The sequence below is a fragment of the Clarias gariepinus genome, chromosome 23, assembly GCF_024256425.1.
Source record: "Clarias gariepinus isolate MV-2021 ecotype Netherlands chromosome 23, CGAR_prim_01v2, whole genome shotgun sequence".
In the NCBI taxonomy this organism is placed as follows: Eukaryota; Metazoa; Chordata; class Actinopteri; order Siluriformes; family Clariidae; genus Clarias; species Clarias gariepinus.
The window spans coordinates 18,714,688-18,733,921 of record NC_071122.1 but is presented as its reverse complement, the minus strand read 5'-3'; the positions used below and the strand labels follow the sequence as shown (position 1 = coordinate 18,733,921).

Sequence of the window (19,234 nt, the reverse complement as noted above, 5' to 3'; positions counted from 1 at the left end):
GCTCAGCAGGCCTTAATTATCACCTGCCTCGGATATGAAAGCACTTCCATTGTTTTGGTCGATTTCTGTCTGTCACACGTAGCCCAGCTGGGCTTTGATGAAGCAGATTAAGGAGCCCAATACTGATAATGAACTCAAGAACAATGGAGGAAAATAGAGCATGGAGGTATGGAGGAGGAGGAGGCAAGGAAAAACAGGGCTTTGTGAGAGAACAGCCTTTAGAGAAAAGCCTAAGCTTTGTATTATCTTGACACACAAATATAAACCAGGCAAACACCATTTTTGCATGTGCTTGCATTTCCTGAACGTGTGCATCTCGGTGCAGGGGCGTGATCAGTCCCATGTCAGGGCTGAAGGGGGGTAGGACAGCTCCTCTGCAGTGCGTGGCCGTAGCTGAGGGACACTCCAAGCCGGTGCTCTGCCTGGATGCTACTGATGAGCTGCTTTTTACTGGATCCAAAGGTACACATATGCGCACACACACACACACACACACACACACACACACACACACACACACACACACACAGACGTGCACGCTTTTGTTATATTAGAGTATTTGACCTAAGAACAAACTCTCACACAGCCAGATAATCAATTTGGTTTGCATTCTCTGTGTGCTTTCTTACCACAGTCCACACTCCTTTGTGAACTTCTCAGCAGCCTCATATTATGCACAAAGCACAGAACGAGTGTGGAAGAAGTGCCTGTGAACCATAGAGTGGAAAAGATAAAATGTGCAATCTGTTCAAAGGAAAGATTGTGCTTTTAACCCGGTTTTTGAGGATTTTTTTAACAATTAAATTAGTGTTATGCACAGACCACTCTGTTCATGAAAAACTTAACGTTCCACTGTACAATAATAGTTCTGGAAAGTGGACAGTTGAAGTCACTGCCCTAGGGTAAAATGTACTTTGTCCCTCTTTCTCAGCCCCAGTGTTGTGAAATGGATCCAGAAGCATTAGTGGAGCCTGTCGTCATAATGAGCCCTGATGGCACATACTGCTTGTTAGCTCATAAACCATATGGACTATAGAGCCATAGAGAGCCACATTAGTGTGTTCATCGGCTGTGGAGCTGTTAGGGCTATTCAGGATACTCAGTTAAGCGTGTCTACCCAGGTGAGCATAAAAGATGATAACTGATGTTTTAGAAACATCAACAATTTGGAAAGACAGAACAGGTTGTAGCCCTAAAGAGGGAGCACAACAGTTAACAGTGAATATGGGTTTTTATGTGAGTTTTATAAAAAGAAATGGCAAGGTTCTTTCAACTTAGAAACACACTTTCATAGTTTTATAAATTATACTGGAAGATCATTAACAAGATATTTATGCAACCACACAGATTTATACTTAAATAAAAAAAAAAACATCTATAGATGCAAAAAAAAAAACAAACAAAAAAAAACGAAGAATAAAATGAAACACTCTATTTTTACCCGAATCTCTGTTCGCCTTCAGACCGCACATGTAAGATGTGGAACCTGGTGACCGGCCAGGAGATAGTGACACTGAGGGGACATCCGAACAACGTGGTGTCTGTCAAATACTGCAGCAGCTCCGGCTTGGTCTTTACTGTCTCCACATCCTACGTCAAAGTGTGGGACATACGTGACTCTGCTAAGTGTGTGCGCACCTTCACGTGAGTACCTCGTCAGGTCTCAGGTTATCCCAAACATGGTCAGGTACAAAAGCAGCTACAAATATACAAACACTATTTTCCTGTTTTCAAAGTGCACCAACAAAACCTATAACAATATATTTTCTAAATTTTTTGTACTGTCGCTCAATAAATTTGATCCTGGAGGATTTTACAATTTACTTTCATACTTTCAAAGTCCTCCCAATAGACACAATATACTGTGGGATGTAACCATAGCAACTCAATAAAAAAATCTAAAGCATCTCCCGTTTCACTTTAAATTGACCTTAAATCAAATGAAATGCAAATAAAATGCTTTACTACATAAGCCGATTAGTACTGCTGATTACGGACGAGTGAATCGCAGACTTTTTAGAAACACATTTAGAAAATTGACTGATTTAGTGAGAATTGATTCAGTTTATATATTGATCCTGCAAGGGTTTTTTTAGTTATCTGTTAGATGTTAGTAACATATTTAATGCTTTATTCCTCATGTAAAACGTGGGACTCAACATTATTTTTGGTTTTCTGTTTCTTGCCAAATCTTTTTGTCTAAATGTATAGGTTTTTCATGTGACACTGCCCCTGGTGGTCAGTCTTGCAATATGCATATGTATGAATTCACAGTACTATAAATCAGTCCTCAGACACACAAAGGCTATTTATAACACATTTTTAATGCTAGGTATTTCAATTAGTTAGTCCCAGTTACTATTCTTTCTTCTTTTTGATTCTAGATCCTCAGGTCAGGTTGTGTCAGGAGATGCCTGTGCTGGCACCACCACCCGGACAATCACTGCGACCCAGGGCGAATACCAGATCAACCAGATTGCCTTGAACCCATCCGGCTCCGTGCTTTACGCTGCAGCAGGGAACACGGTTCGAACCTGGGACCTAAACAGGTAAACAACTCTGGCCAACCTGCTACATCTGGCTAATTATGTAAGAACCAGCATGCATGAACACGTACATCGTGCTCTCAAGTGACCTGAACTCCTGTACCCTTCGCTATATTATGCTGATTTTCTTTAACAGCTCTACAGTCAGGATGTGCCTTCTGGCTAATTTGTACATATATCCAAATGTGTGGAAGAGTTAATAAATAAAAAGTGGGAAATGTGGGCTTAGCATGGCTTAATTCAGTGCAATTAAACTTTCTTCAGCTTGTTTATGTGTTTAACAGGCGTAAAAGGAAAGGTAATGATGTATAAATTTTAAACATACAGCGAAAGCTTTCCTGAATGTTTTAATGAATGTCAGTTTTTCTAAATGTCACTTTTACTAAATGTCAACTCTGTGCTTAAGCCTGTAGCCCTACAGCAGCAGCTCGTGTTCTGGCGGTAGTTAAAAATCCAAACTTTATGAATGTTATAACTCCCAGAGGTTACAACTCTGCATCCATTTAGATATTTTAATACTGCTGGATGTTAGAAAATATCCCTCAACTGTCAAACTATATACAGTGTCTCAGTGGCTGTGTCTATAATAATCTAACAATAACATTTACTAATCCATGTGGCTTGTAAATACTTGCTTTTGGAATTCAGAAACGTGTGAGGTATCTGATCAAAAGTATTAAAATATTAAAACGGTTATATTACAACTTATGAGCTCTTTCCGTTCAAGGCTACAGTCTTCCTACTCACTGCTGTGCAGGTGTGAACGTGATGCATCAGATAATTTATAAATGTGGTGCGGGCAAAAATGTATGAGTTATGATTTGCACGAAAGAACTGCAGCGTGCAGTGATTCGTTTTTTTGTGGTCTGAGGGTCTACCTGCTGCTGTTATTTATTAAAGTCTTTGTGCGCAGTAGAGAGAAAGTGTTTTGTTGCAAAGAAACATGTATGAATATGTAGAAAAGTTCAAGGTAGGTTGCAGAAGTGTTATCCATCTAGAAGGAGCCAGACTGCCGTTCACGTCCACAGCTGATGACAACATCGCATCCTCCCTATAATCCTGATCTTGCCCCATTAGACTTTCACATGCTTGGTCCCCTGAAAGCAGGACTAAGATTCACTTCTGATAAAGACTTGAAGACAGTGGTGCATTCGTAGCTCACAGCTCAGCCTGAAAAACATTTCCTAATGAATACGAAAGCTTGTTGACATAAGGATAAGGTTTATTGAATAGCAAGGAGATTATATGGGAAAAGTCAGCATTTGTCCAAAAATAATACAAAGTTGATTAAAACAAATTCCACAGCAAGAGTGCGGATAATTTCTGACTCACCCTCATAGTTTAAAGCGCTGTATAATTTGTCTTTTGCTCCCACATGCGAGTCAATCCCACCTGCGTTTTTTACACCTGATACACACTATGCTTCTTTCTAACCTGACAACATGTTGGCATGAGGCATAACGAGGGCCTGAAAAGTGATTTCAGTGTTTGTATACATAAGCCTCAAGTGGGTAGCTGGATATTTTGAGTTTCTGTTGTGTGTCTACTGTGTGTCATGATAAGAAACACTTAAAAATGACTGTTTTTTTTATGTGTGTGGGTTGTAGGTTAGTGGCAAAAGGATAAATCCTGATTATTTTGCTTTTTTTATATTTTATTTAAAAAAAAATCACAAAGCGGCTTCCCCCCACGTTGTTTTAAAATTTGCTTTAAAGAGAATGTTTAATCTAAATAAAATGACAATAGTCTCACAAAATCCTAAATTTTACTGAAAACCGTGTAACGTGTAAAAACATGTAGCACAGTTACTCATCATTTTTTAAAGTAGCAAAAAGTCAGTTTTTTTTATTAGTATTAATTGTGCACCTTTAATTAACCCCTGTACTTACACATGTTTCTTAGCCATGAAAATATTTGACATGCACTCAAACTTACTGTAAGTTGTACTAAAATTAGGATTCAATTATTTGATAAATATGTACCTTACAGCACAGTTAAATATTTATTTATTTTGCATATCGCAGTAAGGAAGCTGGGGTCAGAGCACTGGGTTAACCAGGATACAGCACACCTAAGCATATAGGGTTATGGTTTATTGCGGTGCTAGGACTTGAACTCTTAACATGTTTGATCAGTAACCCAGAGTTCTAACTGTGTGTGCTGCCACTTTTCCGTACTAGATAATACATATGATTTTAATAGTGAGTGAAGTGAATGTGTTTATGTTTTTTTAGAATGCAGGCCTCAGGGAAGCTGACAGGCCACATCGGCTCAGTCATGTGTCTAACGGTGGGCTACTCCGGTGGAGGCAAAGACCAGGTCATCACCGGCTCAAAGGATCACTATGTGAAGGTACCCATGCCACTTTGTTCACGCGTCTCGCACCATGCACAGTCCAGAGAAAGCACAAGCAACATGCAGGCTCATGCTCTTTGTGCCATGGTGACCTTTTCACAGGTGTTTGATGTTGCGGAAGGCATGCAGGGTAATATCGGTCCGGCTCACAACTTTGAGCCGCCTCACTATGACGGCATCGAGTGCCTGGCCGTTCACGGCGACGTGCTGTTTAGCGGCTCCCGTGACAACGGGATCAAAAAGTGGGATCTGGAGCAGCAGGAACTGATTCAGGTATGGCAGTAATAGCAGAAATGCATGTAAGATTTGATGTATTGATTGTTTTCTATATATATATATAATAAAACTGTGTCTGTACATTAAACATATTTGCGAATAAAATAATTTGTGGATGTAAGAGGAGTAATAAAACACATTTAGAATAGAATTTTTGTCATTCTGTTTGTTTGTGCATGCATCATGGAAAAACTAGTGAACAAATTCTAATGGGGTTTTCATAGATGTTTTTGGCCAAGCTTGAGGTTACATATAGGCTTTGTTTCATTGCAGTCAGTCCATGGTAAGAGAAGATATACTACTTTGAAATTTAAATGTAAATTGCCCTTATATCATTAAAAAAAAAAAAAAATCATTAGTTTATCTCAAAATTCAACAGATGGCGCTGTACATTTTAAAAAATGCTTTTTATGAGTGTGCAATTCCTAAAAATTAAATTCCTCAAACGAAGTCATGGACACACCTTGTATATATGAATGTGTTACGTTTCTTATGTTTGTCTTCTAACATGGCCATGATTAAATGCCAAGGTGAAATTGAAAAAACAAAACTCTTGTTCCTTTGAGAGAATTTTAAATACGCTGTTTAGCCTTGTGATTCAAAGCATGAGTAAGCTGGCTTGCTGATGATAATTGCCTATGCCTCACAGCTTCTATATTTGACAGGGGTTAAACTGGATTCAGTATCTAATAAAGTATTTATTAAAATCTTTTCTTCAAAAACTAATTGTCCTCCAAAGCTTATACTGGGCCAGTTGGGACATTGTCAGTCGGAGTAGAAATTCCTTGATTTTCCACTGGTAGTGACAGAACTGGCACACTAACAGCTGTGAGATTTCTTCCTGACAGGGATTTAATGGTTTCTTATGCTTCGAAGCAATCACCCACTCAGTGTAGATGTTCCTTGCCTTTCTGGGAAAAGGGCAGAACTAATTGCTTGGCATAGTGACGATGAGCCACATCTCTATAAAGCGCTCCAGTTCAGGAAAACCATGCCTTGTCATACATAAGCTTAAACGAGCAACTCGGACTCGTTGGTGTAAATGTAGCAGATGTTGATTATAAGGTTAACAGCTGTATCTTATTATTTTTTTTCTTGATTAGTTGTAATAGTTTATTTTGGTCAGAGGATGTAGATTTTTTTATATGCTCTGGTTCTAATTTAAATTACATGTTTGCATTAATGCACATTTGTGTTTCTATGGTAAAAGGTCATTTACAGGAACTTGTAATGTGTATGTTTAACATGTTCTCAGGTATATCGCAATATTACTTATTTGCACTGGACATTATCCTGTTACTTTTCAATAATTCATCTTCTATACCGCCTATCCTGTCGACATTCACGGGAGGCCCGGAGTTCCGGAGTGCCATAGGGCCCCTAAAGCATGCACTAAATCTATGTACACAGACCTGAGGCGGGAATTAAACCCTTGACCCTGGAGGTGCAAGGCCACAGTGCTAAGCACTATGCCACCATGCCACACCACCCTTTTACTGATTATTTTAATTTAATTAACAGTTCACTATTGTGATTTATAACCTAAATATTTAAAAATGAAGAAGTATTATAATAATAATAATAATCAGTGTGTTTATTTTTGGAAATTCTGAAATCACAGAGCAACAGTTCTCAGAAATGCAGTATTAGATAGAACAGAACACAGCACAGGACGACACAGTTGGGTTCCAGTGACAGGATGGGGTGGAGACATCACTGAAACAGCACAAAGCAGTTGGTTAAAACATAATCAAAAGCATGCAGAAAAAAAACAGCAGCTCTCACTGTGCTGGAAACCATGACAGCATCTTAGAATTTTATTTCATGTTTCATCAATTTCACTAACTGCTTGTTCTGTGGTACTGAGAAGAGCTTGAGATCCTCGATGCAGTAAACATTGCTGGATAACCTGTCCCTTGCATCTTGTTTAGCTATTTGGGTTAGTTTTCTAAGCTCAAGTGGTTAAAAGTTCTCAGTGGCCTGAGCATCTCTGGAGTATAAGTAGTTATGTTAATTGACTCATTCTCTCCTTTTATTATTGGCTAATTAAATGTGTAGAAGCAGGAAAGTCAGTTCAAGGTTAATATTGTTCAATATTAGACGTGTTGTACCTCCGTGCAGGGGCCAGTAAAAAAAAAAAAAAGGAGCACAATTTGCAAGCGTAAAGGGAAGTTTATGCTAGGAAATGTTTTATATTTCCGTATTCACTGCAGATTATGACAGCTCAATATATTACAAGGTAATTACGTGGCATGGGATTGTCCAGAGCTAATGCAATTGACAAAGCAGTTCATCCCGTGCCCAGTGCAAGCAATCACACATTTTGTTTGACGAGTGCTTTGTGAGCCTTCAGGCGAATTACTTGCATTTTACTGGGTATGAAACATAAAATCTCTCCATAATTCTGACACTCTCTTTCATTTCCTGATTAGTAGACTTACTTTTACACTTCATATTGAATTTGATTAAAACGCTTCCTTAAAAGCAGATGCTTCGACTCAGCAGAGCTTTGTGTTGTGTTTCCTTACAGCAAATCCCGAATGCCCATAAGGACTGGGTGTGTGCGCTGGCCTACGTGCCTGGGCGACCCATGCTGCTCAGTGCCTGCAGGGCGGGCATGCTGAAGGTCTGGAACGTGGACAACTTTACACCTATTGGAGAAATCAAGGGCCATGACAGCCCAATCAACGCCATCTGCACCAACTCCAAACAGATATTTACTGCCTCTAGGTACAAACTTCAGGCTAGAGTTCATGCTTGAACTAGACATGTAGAAAAGGTTGTTTTAAATACCCATTTAGGTTCTTCACATTATCTGTAATATTGTTCCGAGCCAGACGTCTAAATATGTAACCTAGAAATATTACAGCTCTGCTGCTGCAGCTTATTGCCTGCTGTCTGGAGCGTAAATACAACAAACATTCCACAAGTGACTTCTGCATCCTAACTAACCTGCTACTAACCTTTTCTTTCATTCTTTCATTTTTCTCTATTTCTCTCACTCTTTTTTCCTTCTTTTCTCTTATTTTTTTCCACTTCTCTTTTTGTCTTTACCTTGTTTCCTTTCTCTCAAATTTTCTTTCAACCCCTTTAAACCCTTTTCTTTTTTTCTTTTTCCCTGTCTCATGTTGTTTCTCTCTTTTTTGTTTTCTATTTTCTATTACCTTCTCTTTTTTCTTTATTTTTGACTTGTGTTCTCACTTTTTTCTTTCTTCCTTTCTTTTTCTGCCTTTTTCTGTTTCATTCCTTTTTCCTTCATTTTCTTCTTTTCTATTTATTTTGTTTTACTTCTGTTCTCATATATTTTTCTTCTCTCTCTCTCTCTCTCTATATATATATATATATATATATATATATATATATATATATATATCAATCACCTCTTTGTTTTTTTTTTTCCAACTTGTTTGTTTCACACTTTCCATCTCTGACTTTTTTCTCTCTCCCACTCTTTGTCTTCTCTTTTTCTCTCTCTCTCTCTCTCTCTCTCTCTGGCCACATTGCGGTGTGTGTGTGTGTGTGTGTGTACAGTGATTGTCGGGTGAAGTTATGGAGCTATGTTCCGGGTCTGACCCCCTGCCTGCCCCGCCGTGTTCTGGCCATCAAGGGCCGAGCCACCAGCCTCCCCTGAGCTCCACTAACCCCCTCCGCCTCTGCTCTCTGGTACTGCCTTTCTCACACACTCCCTTCACTGCACTCTCTTCTCCTCCTCCTTCTCTTATTGCTCTTGCACTCTCCTGCGGTCTCTCTCTTCTTCACTCCCAGTGTGAGTTCTTTTCTTTTTCTCTTTGACTCTCCCACTTTTTCTTTAAAAAGAAGAAAAAGTCTTGACTTAAATTGGATGACAAACTGAGTTTTAGCCCTCACTGCCTTTAACAGGATTCTTCTTCCCAAGCACAGAACTCTAATGCAGGTCTAATAGAGTCTAACCCGAGGGCATAAATCCTCTTAATTGTGTCCTTTCCCAAACTTTAGAGCTGAGAACTGTTGTCTGTCTCACGCCTCGTTGAATCCTGAGTACCTGGTGCTTCTTATTCTCTGCTATAATATAATATAGTTGTACTTAAATAAGTGACTTTATATTCCACCAAATTCACTACAAGTGCAAAGTAGGAATTTAAAATAGCCTCTACACTTGTCATGCAGTAGAAGACTTAATAACTTCTTTTAGAGAGCTTTGAGGATTCTGCTCTATTAGACATACAGTAAGTGTGTGTTATATAAGAGCCCACACACTCAGGGTTAAATCCTTCCTCTAGAATCAAACACAGTTTATAATAGAATAGAGAAAGGTTTAACGCTCCTTTTTGTGGTAACCTTCCGGTTTTGATGTCTGCCACATACGTGCTGCGGAGGAGTTCCTGTCAGCCTGTTTGAAGATTCATCCTGCTCTTGTTCCTATTTTCTGTTCACTCACATTTTTATCACTCTGCCTCTCTTCCCACAGTGACAGGACTGTGAAGATCTGGAACCTGCGGATTGCAAAGAAGAGGTGACAGCTTTAATGAAAGCCAACGATAGTCTACGTTCCTTTGGTCAGGCTGCTGACCGCAAGGTGACTCAGCTTGTCTGCAGAGGTCAGAGGTCAGAGGTCACAATCTGGAGCTCCAGGGCCAGATAAAGGTCTCGTAATGGAAGATTGGTTATAAGAAGATAAAGGCAATAGTGAATCTAAAGTGCCATCCTGTTGGTATTTTTGAACCACACACCAAATAACGAAATGCGTGTGTGTTTACGGCACGCACGTAAACATTTACAGAAAGTGTCCTTCTGTGCCAATTCCTTTTTGAAGAGAAAAAAAAGTGTCACTTTAGATGTAGCTGCTGTCCGTTTTTGTTTATTTATTATTTCAAGGATAAAACCAGGCTAAATATGGAGGCCTTGGGAAATCACTTCTGAGCCAAATGGTGGGGGTAAATCCCATCCCCCAACCCCCCAGAGACACATGTTTCAGTTTTTTTGATCGACTGAATATTCGACTTCATCATAGCAAGCGTCCTACTGGAAGCAAGAAGGAGTTTGATTCATCTGTTACCATCTGGTGGAGGTTCTCTGGAGAGTCTGGATACAAATGACGTGACTGCGTAATAGTGCTTGCACAGCCGCATAAGGTGTCAACTTATTATGACTTTAATACAATCTAATAAGGACTTGGTGTCTTCTTAATCGCTCGTAATCTTGAACACGCATAAGAAATCTTTGTATAGCTTCCTCTCCTTTTTCAAACAATTGTGTTCTCCGTGCTGTGAAAGTTCAGTGTTCTACCTCAGGTTTAAATGTGTTTTGGGGTCCGAAGCCCTGTCAAATGTTTGCGCTCGATGCTCTAGCCCACTTCCTTCTCCCAGTCTATTTCGTTTTCTGAACTCCGCAAGCCCGTTATCCACACTCTGCTGAGCGGACACTTTTAGACTCTGGCTTCAATAAGCTCGGGCCAGCAGCGGCCTGAAGTGTGCAATAAAACCGACAGTTTGCTCTAATGAAGGCTCTAGTGCTTGAGCAGGTGGAATGAGATTTTCTTCTAGTGGGTTTCTCCTACTGAGAATCAGGTCTCAATCAGTTCAGTTCAGTCTAACCTAACTGAGTGACTACGGTTGGTGTTTAATGCCGGAAATGGCAAATACACCCCCCAAGGTATCGCAGTAATGGTGTGCTGTTTAACAGAATGTACAGTAATCTAATAGAAGTCATTTTTATCAATCACTATGTATGCGTAATGGGTGAAGCAAAAATCCTGAACTTTTTGTTTTGCTTATTGCTAAAAGATTACATGTAATATTTAATAGGATAGCAACAATTCTCATTGAGATGTAAAATGGGCTGGTTTCTTCGAAGGTCTGTGAGGAACAATTTGGGGGTCAATGAGTAAAATCTAATTTAGTTGTGAAAATGATCCTAAGTTGTTTTTAAGATTTTAAAGTCATTAGCTGAACTGACTGGGGAGTTAAATCCAGATCTAAATAACTAAAAAAAAAACCTATAAATAATGTGAATCAGGACAGATAGGTCAGGAATAATAATAATTACAGCACAAATAAATAGTCAGAATCTGGCTTATACGTGTTTGTAAAACATGCCTGATATTTAAATAGTTGGATAATAACCATAAAATAAACCAGTGTGTGCATCCAAGGGATTTTATTTACCAAAACCACTGATAACCCCAGATCTGCAGTCCCATAGATTTATTTTATTCCTAAAAATCGGTGAAATATAAAGCAAAAACCCCAAAAAACGGCGGAACATCAAATAAGTCTAAAAGTCCTCGTCTAGACACAAGTTGTGTCTTTGTCTGATATTATCTCATAGGATCCATCCCAATTTCCTTTTTTTCCACTGCATCTCTTTAAAATATGCAGAGAGCAGTGTCGAGAAGTAGGTCGTCTTCAAAGCCGTATTTTTTTTTTCTCTGCTCACCTTTTAAAATAAAAAACAACAACAAAAAAAAACAGTTGTTTATTAAACGAAATAGGAAACTGGCCTGCTGGTGCCAGAGGAGCCGACACTCCTGATGGGGTATGTGGGCGATGGCAGGTTGCGTCTTGGCATAACACTGGTATGTATTTTTAGAGCATCAATCATCATCTTCCAGGGCTGCACTCTTCTCCCGGCCCCCAGATTTACTGTCTTTTTTAATGAAACATATTTATCACCCTAATCTTTCCTGTGCGGCCCCCGGCGCATCTATATCTGTAGGAGCAGCTGTCGGTGGGTGCTCGGCTGTCAGGACCAAGCTCTGATTTCCAGCTGTGAGGGATGGGTTTGCCGTGCTAAAAGCCCCGCAGCACAGATCGTGGCAAAATGCGCCGTGTTTAAGGAGCCGGTCTCCCATTAAAACGGTGAGCCGATTCCCCATACCCCCCCCCTCCCACTACCCCCCCTTATAGTTTTTCTGCATATTTATTACGATACTGCTCAAGCAAAGAATGGGGGATTTTGTCTTAATGATGCCATCGTGCTATTATGTGAATACAACAGTTTTCTTATAAAAATGTCAAGCTGCTGTTTAACCCAGTGTTTATTATGAGATTACACCACAGCGCTGTTGAATTCTCGATTATGCTCGGTTTATTCATTTCCAGGAACAGAAGCTCTGACTGTACGTCCAGCTGCAAGGTTTATGTTAATGCGCTCATCTTTGTTGCTATAGTAACAGGGGACTTGTGTAGTAGACATACCACATAATAGAGAGGAAAAAAAAGGTTTACGTGTAATCATGGGTCAATTTAAAATTCAAGGAAGGAGTCTTCAGTTCTAGTGCTTTGTAAAAGTCAGAAGTTAACTTTACACACAAAAGGCATCAGGATCATTTTGCAGATAAAGAAGCTGCATCTTTTTGTGAAGAAAGAGAGAAAGAGACTGGTGATGTGACATAACATAAAATAAACGTGACAATTAATAAACAATACGTCGTTTAATTTTAAATATTAATAAAAAACTGTAGATGTTTACACGTGCGAGTAGTAAATGAAGGATAAAACTGTCTATTGGAAACTAATCAACTGTTTATGCTGATTATTACTACACACCACAGTATTGTTTTATTTGTCACATACTACTGCATCATCAGCCCAAACAAACGCCTAATGTTTATGCGATTTGTGATATAAATAGATAGAGGGAGGGTCTGAATGTTCTTTTGAAGTGTGTGCAAAGTATTGGCACATCCCCCCCCTAAATCATCATCATCTTCCTTAAAGCTTTCCAAAGCTTCTGCGTATTGAAACCACTGAAACCGCATCACAAACACACACACAACAAAAATACACACTTTAACTATCTATCTATATATCTATCCATTTTCTATCTGTACTTTTTAGCGCTGAATAGATTTTTTTTAAAGCTATATAACCCTGTGAAAACCATATTTGTAGTTTAACAAGTGATTTGGAGCACTGCTACAGATCACTAAACTTGTTGCCAAAGCTTTTGAACTGTGATAATTTCAGCACATATTTATTCTGTTTGTGTTTATTCCTCTTCGATTTTTCATCCTGCAGCATTCCTACTCTTTTTTTAATGCTGTTGCTAAACTAATGAGTCATCAACAGTAAATACCATTTTTTTTCTTTGCTTTTTAAAAAACAAATCCTTTTTTTTCCCAAAGCTTTTCCCTCATTAGTTAGCTGAAGAGACTGTACAGTATGTCTGGCTGTATTCATTTCATTTGTAGAAATGAAGGCATTTTAGAGCTTTTTTTTTTTTTGAATGATTCCTATTTTCATATTGTTTCATGACGAATGTTGACTATGGAATAAGTGGGAACGAAGCTTTATTTGGCTAGTGCTCAGAGACTGTGAAATAGAGGGATATAACCTCTAAGTGTGCATTGAATGAAATGTGGATTTAATGGCCTCCACTTTATGCTGTGGATACGACCGCAATACAGTAAACTCCTTGGACAGTGTGTGATGTAGAAAAACAACTTCTAGATTCGAAAATGTTTTCACAGCTTTCGCAAGCTGTTTTTTTGGTGCTCAAACAAACATAACCATTATAACCCAATGTAACAAAATCCTTATTTATTTCCTTCCTTTCCGTTTACATGTATTTCTGTTTTTGCATGGCCCGAACGTGAGGCAGAAATAACTTGTACATTGTTAACACTGCACCGTTTTCTGCATATGGGAGGATGTCAGTGCCTGACTATAGGTATCTACAATCATCTGTGCACTAACCTGGGCTTTGCATTGCTGCTGCTGCTTTCTTATTTTAATGAAGACAGTGGGGTGGGAGTAGCCGGCCCACCCTTGCCTTATGGTCCAACTCTCTCTTTCTCCAAACCTTTACTTACACTGATCCTCAGCGCTGCCCTTTAAATGCTCAGCGATGATTGTTACCTTTGGACATACTGTATCTGTCAATCATTAAGAATAGATTTAAGATATACCAACAGATATGCATATATAAAGGTACAGTGCTGTGCAAATCTTCGACCCCCCTTATTTCTTTATGTGCCTAAAAATACAATTTAGCAACAGCAACCTAATGTCCCCTCTCGTCTGTTCCAACCCCCGGTATACTAATCACTGGCCTGATCATCTGTCATCACCTGCATCTGTTTCTCACTGGTTTATGCCTTAAGTTAGATTTTTTTTATGATTGATTGATTCATAAGTGGCTTAGTGGTTAACACTGTCACTTTGCACCTCCAGGGTCCAGGTTGGATTCCTACTCAGGTTTGATTTAGCCTCTGTGTACATGGAGTTTGCATGTTCTTCCCGTGCTTGGTAGGTTTCTTCTGGGTACTCGGGTTTCCTCACACAGTCTAAAGCAGATTAGTCTAATTGGCATTCCCAAATTGCCCGTAGTGTGTAAATGAGTATGTGAGTGTGTTTGTTCACTGCAATGTGTTGGCACCCACGACCCTGTATACAGAATAAAGTGGCATAGACGATGAGTGAGTGAGAGTGATTCACAGGTCACTGTGTGGCTTAACAAACTAAAAAACATTTCTCTGAAACTGGTCAGATAGAGGGACTGGAGCCAGAAATTTGCACAAAATGAGGGCCAAAAAGTCAACTAGGAAAGCTGGAGAATTGTTCCTCGAGACTACATTAAAAATAGAAGAAAGTCTGGCTCTTACTATATGCATAATGTGAAGAACTAAGGAATGGCTCGAACCTTTTGCACAGTACTGTATACGTGTGTGTATATATGTCATATATAATTTTGTGCAAAAGCCTTTTCTGACTTTTTGCATTTATGCAATATGGAAAGCATTTATAAATTTTGATGATAACTGGAAAAGGACTGAAGATTAGACGTCCCTGATCAGAAACATACATTACTATATACTGTACAACCAGCGTTTGTTACAGGAAAGGTGAGCAGAGATCAAAGTTTGCCCTGGCTCTAGCTGATGGATATCAGTGGAGGCAAATGAAGGCGCGTGCAGAGAGCAGGTTCATCACGCAGCAGCAAAACAACATGGTCAAAGGTGCCTTTTTATTGCACAGACTCCTCCCAAGAACTGGAAATGTTTCGACAGCGGTGTTTGTCTGTTCTTTTTACATGTGCATATGGGTGTAAAAAAAAAAAAAAAAACCTTGACTGTAAATATTGTAGTTAATTTTTATTTAATGATTGATTAAGCATTGCTGCACAAAAAATAAAAACTGGCTCAAAATCACTGTTTAGACGGAGTGAATGTTTTTCTTTCTATATTTAATTCTGATGCATGGTTTTATCAGTGTTATGAAGAACTTAATGTTTCATTTTTTTTTAAATAGACTCCTTGTCTGTTATGATGATGTCTGTTTTTTATTATTATTATTATTATTATTTTTGTTGTTGTTTTTTGACTCATTGCCTAGGTGTAAACCTCAGCAGGTGCCTAAATGTCATGATCAATCACAATCTCGAAGTGTTCTCCGTTTGTTTGTATCTAGCTCAATATTTGCATGCTTGATTGGAGTGATGACAAATCTTCACCTTCTAATTTCTTTTTATTGACTTCTTTCACCTTTCCATCTGTAAAAAGCAAAAGGAAAAATCCACCAAAGCACATAATGAGAAAAGATTGTGCTAATCCAAATGCGCGCTTTTTATCGAGTGCTAAAACAGTTCAGGCTCTCTATTGTGTGGTAGTAGAGTTCGCACAAAGCTCAGTAGTTGCAGAAATAAAAGTGCCAGTCAATGTGCGCTCGTATGTCTTCGTTTCCAGTGCAGATTGTCATCGTTTAGCTGCCGCAGCTCCGAGACGCCATGGGGACATGATGGACGAGGGCAATTAGTGGTGAGAAGGAGGAAGTGGGGCTCTCTAGGAGCTGTGTTCTTGCAGGGAGAAACCCAACCAGCATATAACTCACTGTTATTTAAAATAAAGTTCTTTACTCTTGGGTACACGGCACTGCTCCGATTCAGCTTATCGCCTTGTCAGAATTATACACGCGAGTTCAGTCAGGGAGATTGATGTAAACGTGGGTCACTGGGGCGCCATCATGGGTTTGGGGTTGAAGGTAATAATCTAAGTGATGCTGTGAAGTGACAAAATGACAGGAAAACATTTATTTTTTATGTAGCTGCAAAATCAATTCTATACAAAGTAGGAGTGATAGATCCTAATGGCTCAAACATTAAATGCATCAGCATAGAGCTTGAAAAGATCAGTCAATACATGGCTACAAAAACATATCTTAATCATGGTTCAGAAGTTGGGATTTGGATAAACCTTTGTAAATAATTTAGGTTGATTTATTTATTCTTTTTTTGTCACAGGAAGTTGTAGAGCAAGCTCTAGATCAGTTTTTTTTTTCTCTTAGTATATTGGTACAAAAGTATGTAAATGTAAACAGATTCTATAGCTTTCTCAAATGGCTCCATAGTATATACAGCCCTGTTTTTTTATACAGTGTAGAAATTGAGGCCAGACTTTGAAATCAAAAGCAGCATGCCTAGTCAAATCATTAGCAGAAAATACTGCTGATCTCTCACTGAGGCACATCTGCTTTCTTCGACATGCCTCTATGCTTGTTCTATTCCTGAGCCATGTCTTGCCACAGCTTTAACCGACCCCCTGCTACTGGTGCAGCGGAGGAATACGCTGTTTTTCCAAAGAGTCTGAGGAGGGGCGATAACGAGCCGATTGTGTTTGGGCTGTGGGGAAGATGGGAATTTTATGAGCAGGAGAACTGCTGTGGCCAGGGCTCATTTGGTTGCTGGCAGGGGAGTATGAATCTCTGGATACTCACCGAGCTCTGTCTCTCTCTACATGACAGAACTAAACCAGAGAGAAAAGAAGGAGGAAAGAAATGAGTGAGGTAGAGCTGTAATAATGAGCAGAGGATTAGAAGGAGACCGATCATTTTGAAAAAAAAAAAGGAGGACGGGAGCGATGGAGATGACACGTAGCTTAGAGTGACAGTAAGAGATGGATGGATTGATGAAGCAAGAGAGTGAGTGATGAAGAGGCAGCTCGTTCCAAGGCACTATCTCTGTCTCCTGCCGAACTGGAGCAGGTCCATGGAGCGAAGCAGCGAGTCCTGCTAATGCTTTGATTGACGCAGCAGGGAGGGATCTGGAGCGAGAAAGCATCCAACTTGCTGGAGTTCACAGGAGGCTTTAATGCCAGCTGTCATTAAGACCTCATCAAACATCGCCTGCATGTATCACTCGGCCCAGTTGAGGACACGCAGTATGCAAACACAAAGTCCATCTGCAGCATAAAGCCAAAGAATGCAATTTGTTTTATGACTCATTCATCACCTACAAGTTCAGTTACGCTCTCTGTCAACAGTTTGTATTTGGGTAAACTACCTGCATTTTGCCTTATATCTTTTAAATTAGCTATTTCTCACTATGTAGAAGATATGGTTAAATTATTATTATTATTATTATTATTATTATTATTATTTTTACATATCCCAGTAAAAAAGCTCTGGATAGAGCTTCCGGTCAGCCAGGATACAGCACCCCTGAAACAGACAGGGTCAGGCGCCTTGCTCAAGGGCTCAAGAAGTTGGCAGCTTGGTTGGCAGTGCTTGATGCAGTGTTTTTTAGTCATTAACCCAAAGATTTAACTCTTTAAACCAACTACTCTTAAACCTAAGAACTTAAAACAGATTTTACTCGCTGTCATAACTACTTTCATATTACTGTTCAGTTTCACAACAGAGAGATTGAAAGTCAGAGGTGTGCAAAGTACACTTAATGTAGAGATTCAGTATGGCAAGTATTACTCAGGTAAAAGTAGAATATCTTTATTTGCTTGTGTACTTAAGTAAAAGTACAAAAGTACGCACATTCAAATTTATTTAAGTACTGTACTAAAAAAAGGGATTAAATTAGCTCAATGTAGCTTTTATCATAATAAAAAAACCATTTACATTTAGGCAGCTGTCCTTATCCAGAGTGACTAACATTTTTTTTCTATTATACTGTACATCTGAGCAGTTTAGGTTTAAGGGCCTTGCTCAAGGGCCCAACAGTGGCAACTTGGTGGTCATGGAGTTCGAACCCATACCATAGTCCAATGCCTTAACCACTGAGCTACCCTTGACTCACTTAAATAATAATACTAATAATAATAATAATAATAAACCTTTTTTTTGTTATGTGTTTTGAAGAAAAGGTAAGCCGTTACACATTATAGTCAGCAGGATTAAATAAAATGTCCTTTAGGTAAAGTAAGGTAATGCATTAAGAAATTAAGTTAAGTGGAACAAAAGTAAAAAAAAAAGTATTGTCAAATAAAGTACTGGTACATGAAAATGTGTACTTAAGTACTGCAATGAAGTACATACTGTATATATACTATATATATATACTGTATACTCAGTTACTGTACTTTTCCCTTTATATACTGTAGACACTGAATGTTATTCAAGCCAGGACTTTATGGGTTTTGATGCAGTAGTAACTCTGTGCAAGGATGATGTTCTGTCCTCGCTAGAGAGAGAAGGAGGCAGATCCTAGCTTGACAGTTGGCTCACAAGTCTCAATAAATGCCCATAAAAGCAAGTCTTTCAGATTAGGATCTTTACTGAAGAAATATACTGTAAATCTGAAACACAAAATTGTACCCTTTTTATCAAAATAAATACATTTGCAAATTATATAAAATAAAATTGTTGAGACAAAAAATATCAACTGAATGCATTTTCACTAGCAATTAGCATGCAAACTTAATTAACATTGTACAGAGTTTACATTTAACTAAAAACACAAAATGCACGGCTTCAACATGAACATGTATCATGAGTAAATATAACAAATATCACTTTTACTCACAAATATGTTCTTTAGGCACTCACAAAGGTAAGAGAGGGAGAACAACAGCTAAACTCATGGGGGCAGTACAGATGTTCTACAGTGTGATATGCCTGTCTGACTTCAGCTAGAAGATTGTAGTTAAAAGTAGCTCAAGGTTAGCTCCTTTGAAAAAATCAATGTCTACAGGGTTACAGTACACAATCTCTTGGCAATTTAACTCAACCACTGACTCCAAGAGCAAAAAGTCCCATGGGTCTAAAAGTAGCTCCCTGCCAAAGTTGTAGTAATTGGAAATCTTTAATCGAGGACAACATTGTGTTCTTGAATAAAGTGGATGCATACTGTAT

At 38.9% G+C, this 19,234-nt stretch overlaps 1 protein-coding gene across 3 annotated transcripts in view; it reads left to right on the top strand.

The window, feature by feature from the left end:
* Positions 1-15,306, top strand: part of kif21b (kinesin family member 21B) — a 65,513-nt gene extending 50,207 nt beyond the window's left edge. For 2 of the 3 annotated variants that reach the window (XM_053483759.1, XM_053483761.1), the window contains 8 exons: positions 326-462; positions 1,464-1,644; positions 2,385-2,549; positions 4,781-4,898; positions 5,004-5,174; positions 7,708-7,907; positions 8,709-8,840; positions 9,625-9,693. In XM_053483759.1, the coding sequence (XP_053339734.1) occupies positions 326-462; positions 1,464-1,644; positions 2,385-2,549; positions 4,781-4,898; positions 5,004-5,174; positions 7,708-7,907; positions 8,709-8,808 (1,072 nt within the window). In that variant the 3' untranslated portion in view covers positions 8,809-8,840; positions 9,625-9,693. Of the gene's footprint in view, positions 1-325; positions 463-1,463; positions 1,645-2,384; positions 2,550-4,780; positions 4,899-5,003; positions 5,175-7,707; positions 7,908-8,708; positions 8,841-9,624 lie in introns of all 3 variants that reach the window. The other variant, XM_053483760.1, reaches the window with a different exon arrangement.
* Positions 15,307-19,234: the final 3,928 nt, after the last annotated feature.